Source organism: Etheostoma cragini, chromosome 21 (genome assembly GCF_013103735.1).
Source record: "Etheostoma cragini isolate CJK2018 chromosome 21, CSU_Ecrag_1.0, whole genome shotgun sequence".
Taxonomy (NCBI): domain Eukaryota; kingdom Metazoa; phylum Chordata; class Actinopteri; order Perciformes; family Percidae; genus Etheostoma; species Etheostoma cragini.
Genome location: NC_048427.1, coordinates 21292464 through 21309937, shown reverse-complemented (window position 1 = coordinate 21309937; position 17474 = coordinate 21292464). Strand labels below are relative to the sequence as shown.

Sequence of the window (17474 nt, the reverse complement as noted above, 5' to 3'; positions counted from 1 at the left end):
TGTGCGACTCCCAACAAAGATGGAACAGAAGTGAGATGTCTCACTCTGTGGCTAAAACAGAGAGCTCAACACACAGGGGGAAAGGAGGAGCTGCAGCAATGTGCAGTACTCCTAATAATATCCCAGTACTAGTAATCCTATTCTGATACAACCGCTAAATACAATTATGAACCTGAAAATGAGCAGAATATGAAGTGTGATTTCTGCGAGGATCTGTACCAATCCAATGCGTTTTCTGTCATTTGTAGGATAAGATGTCTCTGCAGCACCACAATCCTTGATTCTGAATGGTTTACACATATTTTCCATTTTCTCCATCTTCATCCGCTTATCCGGTATCGGGTCGCGGGTTTGCTTTTGACAAATGTTGCACCCTCAATCAATGTTGACACCAATTGAGATATCAACAATTACTGTAGTTTTGAAAACTCAGATTGCATGTATCCGAGGCCGGGGAAGAACATCGACAGCACCAGAGCAAGCACTGTTGCCTGCTCTGGTGGAAACTACTAGAACTGTTGGGTCCTTGTAAATTCTGGAGTGTGGTCTAGACCTACTCTATCTGGAAAGTGCCTCGAGATAACTCTTGTTATGAATTGATACTATAAATAAAATTGAATTGAATTGAACTTAAGGGCAATGGTTTTAGACGTAATGTGTTATTACCATCCTGTTTCTTGAAGCCATATCTCCGACCGGGGCTCTTTCCGCCGACGTTCTTGCTGCTGCCGCCCGCCTTCTTAGACGCAAACCTCACCGAGTCTATCAGAGAGGTCTGGCCAGGCACCAACACACCTGCAAGCAGCAGCACAAAGAAATCCATATGAAGTTTCCAAATACATAAACACATTTACACATGTGTCATATGCCAGCAATTCTCTATGAACGCCTGAAGCCGTTTCAAACATGATGTGTTATTCAACTTTTCAGTGACATTCATACTAATTAAACTCATTCCCACTTTTTCAACTAGTCTCACTAATGTGAGCCAGGCTGGCATCAATCATAAGCAACCCCCCCCCCCCACACGAGACTGAGTTCCCTGAGCAGCTCCTTCAGCGCCCTCAATGCTACCGCGGGTCCTTTATTCCAGCAGCAGTCCGACTCCTTAATGCACCACCCTAATGGAGCTCTGCTAGCTGTTTCTGCTATATGAGCCATCACTGGACAATATTTGGCACTAATAATAACAATAATAATAATGTATAATTTATTAATCCTGCATGTGGAAATTACAATGTTTTCATTCTGTTGTTATTACACAGGCCTGAATTACACACACATGCTTAGTAACGATGCACTAAACGGAGAGATTTCAGAGTGTGGGGGGGGGGGGTCTGCCCATGGAAAGGCGTCCCGAGCAGTTGGGGGTTCGGTGCCTTGCTCAAGAGCACAGTGCCCAGGAGGTGAACTGGCAACTCTCCAGGTACCAGTCTACCACCCTACTTTGGTCCCTATGTGGACTCGAACCTGCGACCTCCGGTTCCCCGAGGCATCAAGAACATTGACGTCCATTCGCTGCTAGTGTTAGCCATTGACCGTTAATATTAAATTAGTAGTAAATATACAGTTTATGGTGTTAACTCACACACTAAAAGAGCTAACGTTAACTCGGCTAGCTAGCTAACTTAGCATGTGGCATTTCAACTTTCTACCATGTTTACAGAAAGCGCGGAGCAGCTGAGAATCAATACACACGTTTATCTCCTTTTTCTACATTTGCGAAAAATATGGGAAATACTTATTTAGATATTTGTTACCTGCTCTACACTTGAGCATCAAGGACGTCAGCACTGCCATCTTAAATGACGATGATCTCGTTTGCGTGTTTGCGTCACATCCGGATACTTTTTGCTGCCTTCAGGATCCCCAGGAAAGATGCTGGATCGGAACTGCTCACTGAAACTAACCTGACTGTTTACCTTTCATAAGTAAGCAAGTTGTAGCTAAATGCCATCACAACATAACGATGTAGTAACGTAATAAAACTACCACTATTTTAAATGCTTGGATGTTTGTAGCATTATGTTTACATATTCACCTAAAAAACTACTTACTGTGAGAAATCTTTCAGTACAAAAACCTAATTTTGGGTTAATGGCTAAAATTGCTTTTACATTCTTATAATACAAACTCAAATATGTTACTCACGACATGTGTAGGCGAAAGGTTAAATGCACTGACTTGGTTAAATGTAAAGCCCTTTGGTTTGGCTTTGGGAAACGGAAGTTTACATTCCTCCCATGAACATGAATGCAACATTAGCCTGCGACTGCTGCTGAGCGGGGAAATCAAAAGAGGTCTCATGCGAACGGTTGCGGGCTAACGCCATAAAGAAGATTTAATGCAAAAAGAAGACACGTGCTACAGCTAACGTTAGTGAGTGTGAGTACCGTTGTAGTTCTTCATTAACACAGGTCTGTATGCAACGTTTCGTAGAAGTAAGTCACGCTATGCAAAGCGTGGTACGTTAAAGCAACTTCCCACTAACTAACGTTACGTCTCTCTCATTATAATCCATCCATCCATGGTTTAACCCACAGCCTATGGGTTAAACGCCAGCTGCTCAGTGTTAGTTAGGCTAATGGTTAGGATGTCATTAACGTCAGTAAGGTAAACAAATTGGGTTAAGCTTGTCCTTGGTGCGCCTTTTTCTTATGAGAACATTAATGCTATATTAATGTTACTTTACACGACTTCTGACACCAAATCCCAGGGCTGGGCAGGACCAGCAGTCTGCACCAGTTCCTGTTTTACTGAAATAAGACCTGCTTGGTGGTTTATCTGTATGCCGAATTTAGCAGAAAACCCTCACTTCCTGTGTACTTAGGTTATGATCTGACAGATGACAGATATCACTTGCTAAAACACCAAGAAACCTAAATTCTGAATGTTGGTGATTGAAGTTTGGTGGAGCGTCTTGACAGAAACAAGGCCCTTCTAGGAGCTAAGACTAGCCTGGCCCTTGATCCTATAATAATGGTTTCATGTCTCATATGAAAGAACATGTGCAGCTCCAGTGACTCCACCAGCGACCTCGATGAGGAGTTTCCTGTGTTTGACTTCCTCCAGCCGGGTCGACGCCACAGCCAAGCCTCCACGAGCCACCCAGAGAAACCGGCCTTGTCCCCAGCGAAGGGCGATGTGGTCACACGTACGGCAGCGCCTGATGTAATGATGATAAGCAGCGATTCCGATGACGATGCACCTTATGTCCCTTTGGCACAGAGACTCAAACAGAGACAAGACAATGAGATTAGTGCCTCCTCCGCTGTCCCTAATGGGAAAGATGCTGAGCCCTCTTCGTCATCCAATCTGGCCGGTTTGCAGCTCTCTTGCCAGAATGGCTTTTCAGAGATTGAGCGGCCCCTTAGCTTCCACCAGGGGATCTCAGATGGCCCAGATGAGATGACAGCTTTCCCTCGGCGACGGCTGCTTCCCACACACACCTCTCCTGCTAAGAGGAAGCCTGCCAAGCGCACGGCGGAGGAGACCCAGGGCTCCAGGGAGGAGGTTCCGGGGCGGAGGCAGGCCAGGACGGGACAGCAGAGCAACAAGGAGGTGCTGAAGCAGGAACAAGAGAGACAGAGAGCAGAAAGAAAAGCTCTGGTAGAGGCTGCTAAGGCCTTGAGGCCAGAGGAGTGTATCAAGTACATGGTGGTGACTGTGGACCCAGGTACAGTGAAAACATTCAATGATACTGTGCATAAGTGCACCACAAATAGGGCTGGGTAATAATGAATCCCTCTGTCAGGCTAGTCCTGTGGGTGTGTGTAGGTTTAATGAAGATTATTTTTCCACAGCAACTGTCTTATGCTTGGAAGGCTTTATTTCCACTATGACATGACACTGCCAGGTTGTGTTTTGTGCTTGCAGCCCTCTTGCAGCTAGAAGGAGGCGGGACGCTGCTGGCGTCGGTGCAGGCTCTGGGCTGTAGCTGCGCCATAGAGAAACAGCCCCTCCCACGCAGTGTCAGCTGGATGAGGAGGGCTCCCTGTGCACAGGTGAACACACACACACACACACACACACACACACACACACGATATTTTACATTTCTGTGTTCTATTCAAGAAGAAGCATTAATTTCATTGCCTTCAACAAATAAGACCATAGTTGAAAATGAGAAGCCGTTTTACTCATTTAGTGTGTCAATAAAAAAGACGTATTGAGTGTGAGTGATGTCTGTTCCCCCCGTTTCCTCAGCCAGAGGATGCAGTGTGTGTCCCAGAGGCCCAGGTTGTGATGCAGATGACAGTTGAGGACTTCATCACTCTGATCCACGGCCACATTCAGGTCGGCTGCTGCTGCTTGTCACGCTCTCCATGCTGAACTCACTGCTTCACAACGAGACCACATGAAAGTTTAATGACCCTGTAATGGGAAAATGTGGTCATTCTAATAAGAAACGGCAACAACAGGATAGAGCCATGAGAATAAAGCTGAGCTAAGAGCAGAACAGATGGACGAATAGTAAATATACCACAACAGAAAATGACATCTAAATATAGTATTAGAGTAGTAAGTAAAAGTACGTTAATAAGAAAATATGAACTCCAACAAATATGAGTGTACAAATAAATAGTTCCATTCACTTAAATGAGCGTATAGTTTAGCAGAGGGTAGAGTATGAAATGGCATGGTTCTGTTAACATCATCACACGCTTTAGATTTGTGCATTATAGAAATATCAAAACTATCAAAGGACCAGGCTGATGTTATTCTTTATTTTTTTTCAATGTCAGCTCAGTGTCCGCCCCCCCCCCCCCCCCCCCCCCCCCCCCCCCCCCCCCCCCCCCCCCCCCCGAAGAAAAGGTGTTTAGCCGGTGGAAAGGTTCTGGCTCTCAGGCCAGTCCCAGCCTGCAGACAGCATTAACATAGAGCCCAGTAGACTGGGATCACAGAATCATGGACACAATTGTGAAATTAAGAATAAAAAAAAACCTTAAACACCGATTCTGCCGGGCCCTACACATTAAGTCCGAGCTAAAAGCTGACTGGAGATTTGATAATATAGTCTAGCCGCCCCACTGTAACTAGTTTAAAAAAAAATCTTAAAAATACATTAAAAATAATTCCTAGTGGCTTTGGCCTGGTGGGGAGCAACTCAGGCCGATAGGCCAGCAGGCTCGGAAGGACCTGGGGGAAGCCCTGCAGCTAATCCCATGACATGTCCAAAACCAGCAAGACTTCCTGACTTCTGTGACACTTAAACCTTTGGGTATGTTGTGTATGTGTGTAATGCAGGAAGAGAGGCACGGCAGATCTGGCTGCGCTCCAACGCTGACGTCCTGGGTGCAGGAGCAGCAGAGGCGTCGCCCCGGTAACGTCCTCAGCCTGGCGGTAATCGACCTAGAGAAATACTTCAGGTAAGGAAGGAGAGCGGGGGTGTCAAGTCATCATTTAGTCTATAAAATATTGTAATATGGCCATCAACACAGTTTAGCTGAACAACCTGAACGTGAAAGACAGAAACGGGCCGTAATCTGTGTTCCGTGCCGTCGTCCGTTGGAGGGGTCGTCGGCCTTCATTTGGGCCGACCCAGCATGCTCAGTCCCGAGGCGGGCTCTCTCGACCGCGGAGAATTGGAACGCCACTACACAATGGCGAACACACTGCATAGGGAGCTATTTCTGTGTTTCAGGTTCCTCCCTTCTTGTCCTCAGATCCCAGAAGTCCCAGAGCCAGAAGCGGTTTCGGGAGGCGGTCGTGGGTGAGCAGCGGGGGGGAGGACACGTGAGGAGGAAAAGGAAGAGCGGTGGAGCAGAGCTGCGACCCGAGGTGTCCCGAGTGGAAGTAGAGGAGGTAAGGTTGTTAGCAGAGGAAGTACATACGCATGTTTCATCATCTCAAACACACTGGGTTTAATTATTCACTAGGAACTGAATCCTGTAAATGGATTAATCACTAAAGATGATATCTGCTGGTGTCACAGCCTCAGACACATTCAGCCTGAACTATATAGATATATAATATAAGTTAATATTACATAGTCCAAACCGGCTGTCGAATGATTGGCAACGAGCATGTTGTCTTCTTCAGGTCAGGTTGTTCAGAAGGAATTATTTCTTCTGTTATCAAGACGTCGTTATATTTTACCTGCTTTGAAAACTAATCACCACTCTTAATTGTTTCTTCCCTTCTGCAATTAGACTGCAATTCTTTTGTGTGTGTGTGTGTGTGTGTGTGTGTGTGTGTGTGTGTGTGTGTGTGTGTGTGTGTGTGTGTGTGTGTGTGTGTGTGTGTGTGTGTGTGTGTGTGTGTGTGTGTGTGTGTGTGTGTGTGTGTGTGTGTAGAAACCCTAACAAGGACCACTCATTAACCTGACAGTCCCAACACATTGACGTACTAATAGGTGGACTATAAGCCCCTTATAATCCACTTTCTACGTTAATCAAGGACTTTTCACACCATTCTCTCGGGTCCGGACTTTCAGACTTTTCCGTTTGGTCCGAACCAGACTGCAGGTGAGAGAGGATCCTCGGACCACGGTCGCAGGGTTAGGTATTTTATTTCAGGGGTGAAGAATGAATGGAGGATACTTTAAAGGATTTATTCTTTCACATTCGTTCACATTGTTCTGTCCTCCTAATATCCCATCAGGCAGTGGTGCATCTCCAGCTACACACTGGCGTCTCTGTCCGCTTCCTGTCAACCTGGAAGGACTTCACAGATCACATCACCATGACAACCAAAGCGGTTGCAGAAGCCCCTTTCAAGTGAGTGATCTCTCTCAGTTCCCCTCCTACCTTCTCTTCTCTCAGGCTACATCCTTCTCTTCTCTCAGGCTACATCCTTCTCTTCTCTCAGGCTACATCCTTCTCTTCTCTCAGGCTACATCCTTCTCTTCTCTCAGGCTACATCCTTCTCTTCTCTCAGGCTACATCCTTCTCTTCTCTCAGGCTACATCCTTCTCTTCTCTCAGGCTACATCCTTCTCTTCTCTCAGGCTACATCCTTCTCTTCTCTCAGGCTACATCCTTCTCTTCTCTCAGAGAATGAGAGGGGGAAATGCCAGAGCAGGGGGAATGAGAGGGGGAAATGCCAGAGCAGGTGGAATGAGAGGAGGAAACGCCAGAGCAGGGGGAATGAGAGGGGGAAATGCCAGAGCAGGTGGAATGAGAGGGGGAAATGCCAGAGCAGGTGGAATGAGAGGGGGAAATGCCAGAGCAGGGGGAATGAGAGGGGGAAACGTAGCGGACCAATGTAAATTTAGCCTCAGATAACTCAAACAACTATTTCCTGTGTTCCTCTGTGTTTCAGGCGAGAAAGGGAGGAGACGGGCTTCTCCTTCTACCTGGAGAGTGAGTGGGCGGGGGGGCAGCGGGTGGACAGAGCGGGGAAGGGACTGCTGCAGGTGTGGAAGAGACAGATCCAACAGTTGAACAGAGTGAGTCCAGACATGGCCTCAGCCATCCTGGCAGCGTATCCCTCGCCACAGCGTCTCCATCAGGTACAAAACCCTCAACCCTTTCAAGTGATATTCTGTAGTATTTCAATCTTTGTGTGCTTAAAAGACACATAAGGTCCCGTACATGGCAGTACACATTCTTCTTTTTTTGCCACATAAAGGAAAGCATGTTGAAATCATCAACATCTCCCCTAGCTTTCCTCAGAGATGCTCCCTATAATGGGCTTAAAGTCACTTCAGTTTGTACATGATTACATAATGGGAAAAATTTTGTAATGCTGTGTCCTACATTGAGGATGTTTAAGCCATATATCATATGCTGACGTATATTTCTGGAGTGTTAAAGATTAAAAGAAGAAAATAACAAGAACAGTACAGAACCAAAATCCGTGACCCTAAAACCGTGATAGGAACCCAACCGGAGGTTTTGTGAACCGAACCATCCCTAGTGCAGCCCTTTACGATGTGTCAGTGGTTTAGGGCTCTGGAACGCGGAGCAGGGCCGCGACAGGTGGAAGCGTAGCAACAGATATTAGTTTCAAACCAAACCGTAGCACTGGAACTGGAGCCTTGAATCTTTCTGCAGGCCTACGGTGTGTGTGAGACGGAGGGCGAGAGGACCTCGCTGCTGTCCGACCTGCTGATCCGCAGGGGGGAGGGCGTCACTGCCACGACCCGCCGCGTCGGCCCCGAGCTCTCCAAACGCCTCTTCCTCATGATGACCTCGCGGGATCCTCAGCAGACTCTGGACGCCACCGTGTGACCGCACCAGTTTGTAGGTAGAATTCAGCGGGATTACAATCCATTTTTGTCATGTGTATTAAAGTTTTACATTTTTGATGATGGCTATGACTGAGTAATCGTTTCTAAGAAATGCCGTGATTTAACCCTTGTTCCCCCTAAGCAAGAAAGACCAAACCCCATCTTTCCCAGGTTACCTATGTGTGGGACGGTTGTGCTGTAAGAGAGCATAACGGGCAGGGTGACACCACAGCCTCCAGGTCTTTTACCCCCCGTCCTATTGAATTAGCCGTGGCTAACCTCTGAGCGTTCTGTGTCGTTGGCTTCTCCCGTGTCTTCATTGCGTGTGTGTGTGTCGTTACGCCTGGCCCTGTTTGTGTTTTTAGGGTGTGCAGTGGTAAATATCTGCAGTGCCCACGGCTCATTTCCACCACATTGCAAAAATGGAGCTAGACCAAGTAATGATTGCCTGGAACAGCGGGTAAAGTGGGAGAAAGGTGACGGATGGGTAACGAGCTGTTAAATGGGCTTAAGAGATGAGCAACATGCCTCCCCTCAGGTGCTGCACACAGAGAGACATCAGCAGTCCATGGGGACGGGGAAAGGAAGGAAGGAAGGAAACTGGGAAATAAGAGGCTCACTCAGACTGAAAAATACAGTGTAGTAAGAGCTAGTTTTAAAGACCCCTACCACAACCTTGGTAAGAATCAATGAAAGCTTTGTTTCAAACAAATAGTGTGTGTGGGTGTGTGGGCGGACAAATTACAAAAAAACGTCACCATAACCCTTGTTAGGTTGAAGCCGTGGGCTTATCAGGGCCTACCTATCTTTACCACATCTAAATCACCATGAAATAAAATACATCACACACACCATTTTAAATTATACAAAAATACTACTACTACTAATACTAATACTAGTCCTACTTTATCTAGATGTCACTAAAGAAGAACAAACTACACAAAAACAAGCAGCAGTGACATCAGTGGAACTCTGTTTCCTCCCTTCTGTACTTTTCAAAGATAGTTCTATAAGCCTAACCCTTTTTTATTTTTACCCTTAAAGGTTGACTTTCTTTTATCCACAGGAAGGTCGAAGTGTTGACAGCACACCTAAGACTAGATCTAAGGTACACACCAGGTTGGAGTATTTTCTAAATGAAATGAAGAGAAAGCAAACCTATTTTGCCTTAAAGTGATCGCTCCGCATTAATAATCTGGAAGTGTTAAAAACGATATTACACAAGACTGAACATTAAACCCCAGCAATAATAGAAACATAGAGACATTAAAAGCTGCACTTATGCATAAATAATAGTGATCGACCGATTTTATCGGCCGGCAAATATATCTGGTTGACATTAGTGTTTTTACTTCTTACTAAGGATTTGGGTAATATGACTAAGGGGATTGGAAAAGTGACACTGATCTGTGTTTTGGGGATTTTTAAAGAAATGGCAGAGCAGATTCCAAAAACAAATCCAGTGTGGCGTGGTTCACAGTTTTAGGATGTAAATTGAGGGAGCAAAAGCAGTATTGGCTCTTACTATCGGCTCAAGAAAATCGGCAGCCCGTATCGGTCAACGGCTAAGGATGATGAGAAAAAAAAATGGAATCTGAATAAACATGGCAGATAGACAAAGTTAGAAAGGAGTGGGCAAAGGGACAGAGATTTCTCTCAGGAGCAGCATTGTCAGATGTACCATAATTAATTGATACTTCAATAATTGAAGTTGTTTGACATTTCTGCCCTCTGTATATGATCTATGATGCAGTACTCTTCCTCTGGATACCCTGGGTTAAGGTCAGAGATACGCGGCTTCACTCTATCTTACACAGGTCTGTGCTTCCCATCCTTTCTGCTTTGCTCTGAGGTGGAGGAGACTTCAAGGGCACAAGTAGGAGATGTGTGTAAATGTCTTATCCATCCCCCCAACCCCCGTTTGACCTCAACTCAAAAGGAAGAAGGGTTTCTTCTTAGAAATGGAGATGTGTGGGAAGCCGGGCGTTAGAGCATCACATGTCCCTGTCTGTCTGTCCAGAACTTTAAGGTTCTGTTTGAAGCACACAGAATCATGTAAACACGGCCTTTTGGCAACAGCACACTTAGTGATAAGTGATAAGACCACACTTAGAGGATTTCAAAGGCAACATTTAAACCCTATACAGGGCATACGTGCTGCACCATCACAGGCTACCATAGCTCTGTCAGTCCACCGGCAAAATGGGCTCATACAGGAAGACTTTCATCAATTGTAGCATAAAAAATATGAAGTATGATGGTTCACACGATGGTTCCTCATGCCAAACAGCAGAATAGGTTGATTATTATGATCTCCGTGGTTATTTTAAACGTGACGTAACACGGGACCGCAGAGGAAGTTTGAATCATGTGACCGTTCTATTTAACACAACGGTTGATTTTAAGATGTGAAGTTAAGTTTAGGCAACATGTAGATGTTAAACTACTAAAATGAGGACGTAACATGACATCACGGACTAAGGTCCATAAAACGGTTCCTTTCAACATTGAAAGGGGGCTTATGGTTAGGGCTCGGTAGCGGTCGAAGATCTTCCACATCGATACCAGTCCCGTAAATTCGATCCCGGTTCCTAAATGATATTTTTTTGATACCAGTTTTATAAAACATAAATAAATTACGACATTACACAATCTTTTCATTTATTTTCCAGCTCTGCCTGCGTGAGCCGTCTCTGTAACGTTGAGTTTTTCCTGCCTGTCTCTACGACGCATAACATTAGACAACCAATCACAGACATTGGTAGATCTTGGTAGAGGCATGCTGCGTGCTGATTGGCTCACTGAAATTGGGTATTTAATGACGAGGCATTAAGGTCCTTAATTTGGCGCTCCCATACTTTGTCACCTTCATCGTTTGATCTTGTGCTTAATAAGAAACGTAAGTATATGTCGTACAATGCAACACAGCGCTGCTGATCCACCTAGAGGGCCGTTTTCTGGGTGAGGACGGTCTGGAGCGTTTGACCTTAGGGGGGACCACATGCTTTTGTCCCGATTGGATTCTTTCACGATACATGGGTGCTGATTGGATTTGTGTTTTGATTTATTGTGATTTTAGAAGTATTGCGATTTGATAGTTTTGAGTACTGTGATTTTCTTTTTCTTCTTTAACAAAAAGAAAAGTTAAATAATATACTTCTAGAGACAATATATGATGAAACATTTCTAAAACAGTTTTCTAAGAAGAATGACATCCCATGTGAGTCAGTCTGACGTTCCGTTCATTAGTAAAGAAGAACATGACTATGTCATGTGAGCACAAAATAAAATGACATGGAATTAAGACCCTAAACTACATTTGAATATGAGATGGGGGCTCAGGATAGCCTATGATGCATGTGTTACTGTGTGTTTGCCTTTTAGCTAAGGCCTCAGTATTTAGCATTTACAATCAAATCCCAATTAGGACAAAGTAATGGTGTACCTGGAGCCTTTAGGCCCCCTGAGGGCCTTGAGACCCTGGGGTGGTTTCTCGCTTTGCCTGCTTCCAGCCCCGTTTCTTAGGAAACTCCACACCGGTGTTTAATTAGCCGAATGTGTTATGTGTGAAACGGTTGTACGTTCAAACAACTAATTATGTGTTACTATACTTCCAGTATGTAGTTCCCTGTTGTCTCTTGGCAGCTTTCCCATATAAAGCTCTCGGTGTGAATGCATGTGGCAGAACGTAAAACATACTCACTAATTAGATGAAGGTGTAAATGAATCTACTTACAATCACATGTAGACGTGGGAAGTTCTACTGTGTGAGTGGCTGTTATCCTCTCAGTCCTGGTGGGGTTTCGTCACTAGGGGGCAGACCCGCGCCACCACAGCCCACCGGGTTAGAATCGAGTCAGATGGGGAGATAGAAAAACATCAGCGTGTGTCAGGATTTTGGAGGATGGATAAATTCTCAGGCAGGCAGAAAAAGCATCCTGTTAACCAGGGGTGTCAAACTCATTTTCACTAGGGGCCACCTTGGAAAACCAAAATCACATCCAGGGCCAGACATGTAGAGCTTATTAACATGCTTTTATTGAGAAAAGTCAAATATCAATGACTATATTACTGAATATCACTTTTTTTGCCATTCGTCAGATTTTTTTGTGCTTTCTCCAACGGTTCTGTCCCATTTTTGATGACATTAAAGCACTACAGCAGTCAGCAACAAAGTTCCTTAGCCAATCAAGCACAACAAAGCTGGCTACCACGCAGCCTCAATATTAAAACTCTCTGTCTCTGGGGGAATTTCTGAGTGTCACAGTTTGCAAATCTGCCAAATTCTGCGTTGACTGTCGGATAATTACAGTTTAAAAACAGTTTCCTTTTCGGGTTTGGCGCACTAGATTAATCTCATTGTGAACCTAGGTTGGTATGGAGGCCGGATGGAAACCTGCGAGGGGCCGGGTTTGGCCCGAGTTTGACACGTGTGCTGTAAACTAAAAAACAGGGACAGATAAATATGCACAGAGAAAATTGCTGAAGATTTTGATAAATGGCTTAGATACGTTTGGCTGGAGAGCATTTCAAAGTGAAGGGCGTGTCGGCTAGTGTTTTATTTCCACGTAGGATGTCTAACATCTCTCAACTTGCCTCAGTTTGCGACTGTAGAAAGCCTTGAAAAGAGGCTCATTCATGTTTGGAGGCTGCAGTGTTGAATCAGGAGAGGCTGTCAGCATTGATTAAGGTGACGCAGGTTCTTCAACCTTGCTGGCTGCCCCAATAAAGATATGAGCATGGAGTGTGATGTAATGCCAGACTGTCTCAGTGTTTGTTTGTGGATGTGGAAATTTACTGAAGACAGACCTGAAAAGGAAAAATGAAGAAGTGTGATACCTGCGTCATCTTTTTAAAACTATTACTTCAGGAAGGCGTTTCAGGTGTACAGAAATCTATGCATTTACCTAGCCTGGAAATCCAGCCCCAGATCTGAAAGATTAAGGGTCTGGCATTGAGTAAGGAAAGTCGCCCATCTCGAGGGGCGGGACCAAGAGTGTATATGAAAATCTCACTGCACGCAATTGGATAACACTACGACCAATCACAACACGTGGGGTGATGTATCCAGACCTCCGTCCACTTAGCTACCAGCGAAGCTGACTGGAAGATTAGACTGTCATCATCTGATCAGCTGGCCTCTGGCCCCGCCTACATCAGATACACAGATGTGATTGGTGCAGCTGGCCTCTGGCCACGCACACATCACATACACCAATGTGATTGGTGCAGCTGGCCTCTGGCACCGCCTACATCAGAGACACAGATGTGATTGGTGCAGCTGGCCTCTGGCCCCGCCTGTATCAGATAAATCAATGTGATTGGTGCAGCTGGCCTCTGGCCTTTATCAGTTCTTTGGAGGTTTTTGTAACTTTTTTTAAATACACGGTCACAACCCCCCGATCTGAACCCAAAGTTACGCCTTTGGTTGAAAGAGTCGTGATCAGTGTCCTTACAGCCAGGTTTTTGCCGCAGCGGACACACCAGGACCAGGACTACACATGGTGGACATGGCCCTCAGGCACTCATCAGAGATCAGCTTCTACTTAATCAGCAGCGGCGGAGGAGTAGCAGATCTGTTAGCCGCCACGCGTCCTTCCCCAGAGACTACACCCATCAAAATGTCTTCCATCTCCTGTCCCACAAATCAAAGTGGTCGTCTCCTCTTTCTTCATCAGTCTGCTGTCACACACTCCTTCCTGTGCTTGTTCTATTCCACGCAGCTTCACAAATCACAATGTAAGCCCATGGTGGAAAAACAGAACTTTTAACGTCTTTAAAAATACACAAACAGAGCATCTCTTAGGGCTGTGGCCACATCTCCCCCCCCTTCTCCAGAGTCTGCAGCCTCAGCACCTGCACTCAGTATTCACTCCACAGCGGTAATGACAGCGGCCCGGGCACTCTCTTTTTTATTAATATTCCACTCAGCTGCCGGCCTCGTTGCTTGATCCAAACAAATTTGGAATAGCCTTTAATACAGGAGTTAAAAACACTCCCAGGGAGGTAGGTGTGTGTGTGTGTGTGTGTGTGTGTGTGTGTGTGTGTGTGTGTGTGTGTGTGTGTGTGTGTGTGTGTGTGTGTGTGTGTGTGTGTGTGTGTGTGTGTGTGTGTGTGTGTGTGTGTGTGTGTGTGTGTGTGTGTGTGTGTGTGTGTGTGTGTGTGTGTGTGTGTGTGTGTGTGTGTGCGCGCTACTTGCATGCAGTATAGTCTGCGCACAAGGGGTGCCAGTGGAACGGACTCGAGGGAGGTGGGCATTAAAGGGTGCTTCGGGTCTATCTATCTATCTCTATTTACTTATCTCTCTATCTCTGCATCTCTCTATCTATCTCTATTTACTTATCTCTCTCTGGTTATCTATTTTGATCTATCTCTCTATTATCTATATACATCTATTTATCTCTCTTTTTATGTATCGATCCATCTATCCATCCATCGATCTATCTATCTCTCTGAGACACAAAAAGCCCAGTTTTCTAAATGCACACAGGCAGACACACCCATTGAAAAGGAAATGAGTAAAAAGATGCATGCATTTTACATGCACACGCCCCAGTTTGGGCGAGATGCAGTCCCTGGTCATTTCATGGCTGTCACACTGGTTGTAATGTGCCAATCCCTGGCCTGCCCTTCAGCAGACAGAGAGTCATTCAGAGAGCTCTATTCAAATCCGACACCACTACTCCTTGGACGTGAAGTGGCCTGCTCCCCACAGTCCTTGAAACGCATGCGGGGAGTGACAGGCCCTTGAAGTGATGTGTAAGGCCTTTCTTTCTATCCGGCTGCCAGGAGCATCATGTCTGGCTGCACCGCTGCTGGACGCTGTCCTCTCTTTGTGGACCTACACAGCATCACCCGCGCACGCCACAGAAAGAAGACAAGCTTTTTTCTCACAGGGAGACCGGGAAGAAAAAGAAAGGTGGACAGACCGAGAGGAAGAGGAAGGAGGGAGAGAGTGTGTGTTGTGTCATTCATCATCACCTCTTTTCTGCTGGTCTGCCTCCCTCCCCAGCATGCCTCCGTAAACTGAGCCACGGAGAGAGAGAGCATGGAGGAACAAAAAGAATCCCATGCAGGACTCAGAGAGGCACAGAGCCATGGTGGGGTATGTAGACTGGTGTTGTCATCAGCGGCCTGTGGCAGGGCCTGATGAACGGTTTGATATGGGGGGGGGCTTTCATATCAACACATGGAACTGGAACAACTAGCTATTGTCTTTGGCCAGGATTCAAATTGATGTTGATGGATGTTAACATTACTGTAGCTAGCCTAGCAAAAATGTCAGATAACTTAACGTTATAACAACATAACATTAGTGTAAGTCCAACTGTAATTTAATACTGCATAGAAAACATACTGCCTGTTAAAAGCAGCAAGCAAAACAATGATGAACATTCACTTGAATCCCGGCTTGTTTAGTGACATAATGGAAGTTCACAGCCAGAGCTAGCAGTTTACCTTGCTGCGTCGCGAGAGTAGAAAAACCCAGAACGGAGATTAGTTTATGTGGACTCCGAGCCAAGTGGAATGGATTGGGGAAGCAGAAGCGTGGAAGTCAAGGCTGTGGCTAAACACGGAATGGAGATTTATGTATTTGGGCATTCCTCAAGGGGAATGGATTCAGCTGACGGCACTCTGAACAGTGAACAGACAGACGTGCTGAATTAGAGACGGTTTAAGCGATGGGGTTCATTGTCATTGGTCTTAGATAGTGACGCCCATGTACATGCTATATATATAAGAATAAGCCTGTTCTTATTTCTCATAAGCACAGCCTCTCTGAAAAAATTGTCTTTAAAATGCACCCAGAAGCAAAGGAATGTCAGAACCAGCTGTAAGCACTCACTTATTATCACCTTTATAATATTTTGGTAAATATAAGCAATGCATGATATATTATCTTCCTATTAGGTTATGACAGGTATAATATATAGAGAGACGAAGTTCCGTCCCTTCTATTTGGATCCATTGGACCTATCTTTGGATAAAAAATGAACGGTGGTCTATGGCAAAAGACAAACTACTTTCTACTCCTGAATTAAAAAAAAAAAAAAAATGATTTTACGTGTCAAGAATGTCACATTTGGTTGCAAGCTAGTTAAGTAAAATACAGAAACAGACTACAAGTCCAAGTCGCTTACCTGAAGGGGGGACTCGGGCTCTCTATAGGAGGTAACGCTTACTGTTCTTAAACACACACTGTGTCTTCCCAGTTGGCCCCTCCTCCCCCGGCCCGGTTCAGTTGCCAGTTTATTGGGTACACTTAAAACGAATGTAGTCTGCAATAAATCCTACCTTCATAAACGTTGAGTTTCTGTTTTTAAAGGTTGACTGTTGACTTTATAACGGCGGTGGTTATGACTAACAGCCTGTTTGGAAATGATTTCCTCTGCTGAGTGGGTTTCTGCGAGCAGCCGCGACTCGTCTGTGGGTTCATGGTTAGTCCTCTTGCTTTACTTTTGACCCTTTCTTTCTCTCTCTAACTGGGAATATTGGGATTGGCAGTAGTAGAAGTAGTACTCAAACGTGTTTCTTAACTAAAACTTTGAACAGTAATAACAAAACTATGACTACTGCACAGTAAAGCCATTGAAAGGTTTACCTAAAGTGAAATGTGACAGAGGATTCTCAGCAGTGTGTCCTCTATCTTCTGTTCAAGGTGGAGCATTTCTACTTGGAAAGCATGCTGGATATGATAATGCATCATGTTTTAATCGTTGTTTTCTTGTGAGTAAAATGTAAATCTGCAAGGTAACATGTAACGTCTCTGTCAGGTAAATGTAGTAGCAGGCTACAATGTTTCCCTCTGAAGTAGAAATACACAGTAAGTAGTATACAGCTGAGTAGCATCTTTTTTCACCTGATCAACTTCACACTTGGTGGGTGTATTGCATAAGAACCCCAGTGTGGAGTGTGAAGTTGATCAGATGAGTGGCAAGCAGCATTGTGGGGGGTCAAGCAATCGTCCTCTGAAATCTGAGCAGGCACACGCTCCAAACAGGCCTGCCCCCCCGACAATGATGCAGGCTGGAGCCAAGCAAGCTGTTAAAGAAGAAGGCAACAATTAGTTTCAGTTTGGAGTGAGATGCTCTGCTACAAATCTCAGCCAACCAACATTTGACATATTTCCACTTCTTAGATTGCCTATTTACACATCCAGCAGACTCAGAGCTCCTTTGCATGTATGTAGCGTCGTGTTTGTGACCACATTACGACTGTGAGTCCAACATTCAACCCTATCTTGCACGCAGCGCCAGGGAGGTGTGTTCAGGTGCATTCTGGTCATGCTGGTCTTACAGGGC

The 17474-nt window shown here is 45.3% G+C and overlaps 2 protein-coding genes and 1 long non-coding RNA gene across 3 annotated transcripts in view; 1 reads left to right on the top strand and 2 right to left on the bottom strand.

Annotated features, from left to right (window-relative positions):
• The window catches only part of mrpl27 (mitochondrial ribosomal protein L27), a 3383-nt gene extending 1466 nt beyond the window's left edge, over positions 1 to 1917 (bottom strand). Inside the window, exons 1-2 of the mRNA XM_034859857.1 lie at positions 1761 to 1917; positions 667 to 795 (exon numbers count right to left, since the gene is read on the bottom strand). Coding sequence (XP_034715748.1) covers positions 667 to 795; positions 1761 to 1800 — 169 coding nt within the window. The 5' untranslated portion in view covers positions 1801 to 1917. The remainder of the gene's footprint in view (positions 1 to 666; positions 796 to 1760) is intronic.
• LOC117936625 overlaps positions 1 to 17199 on the bottom strand; it is a 20684-nt gene extending 3485 nt beyond the window's left edge. Inside the window, exons 1-2 of the long non-coding RNA XR_004654986.1 lie at positions 17189 to 17199; positions 6100 to 6111 (exon numbers count right to left, since the gene is read on the bottom strand). This is a non-coding gene — a long non-coding RNA (uncharacterized LOC117936625). The remainder of the gene's footprint in view (positions 1 to 6099; positions 6112 to 17188) is intronic.
• eme1 (essential meiotic structure-specific endonuclease 1) lies at positions 2224 to 8228 on the top strand. The gene is made up of 9 exons (XM_034859854.1): positions 2224 to 2385; positions 3004 to 3676; positions 3877 to 4004; positions 4207 to 4296; positions 5248 to 5369; positions 5667 to 5805; positions 6604 to 6719; positions 7263 to 7452; positions 7997 to 8228. Exons 2-9 carry the CDS (start codon positions 3007 to 3009, stop codon positions 8171 to 8173), a joined length of 1632 nt encoding a protein of 543 aa, XP_034715745.1. The 5' UTR covers positions 2224 to 2385; positions 3004 to 3006; the 3' UTR covers positions 8174 to 8228.
• Positions 17200 to 17474: the final 275 nt, after the last annotated feature.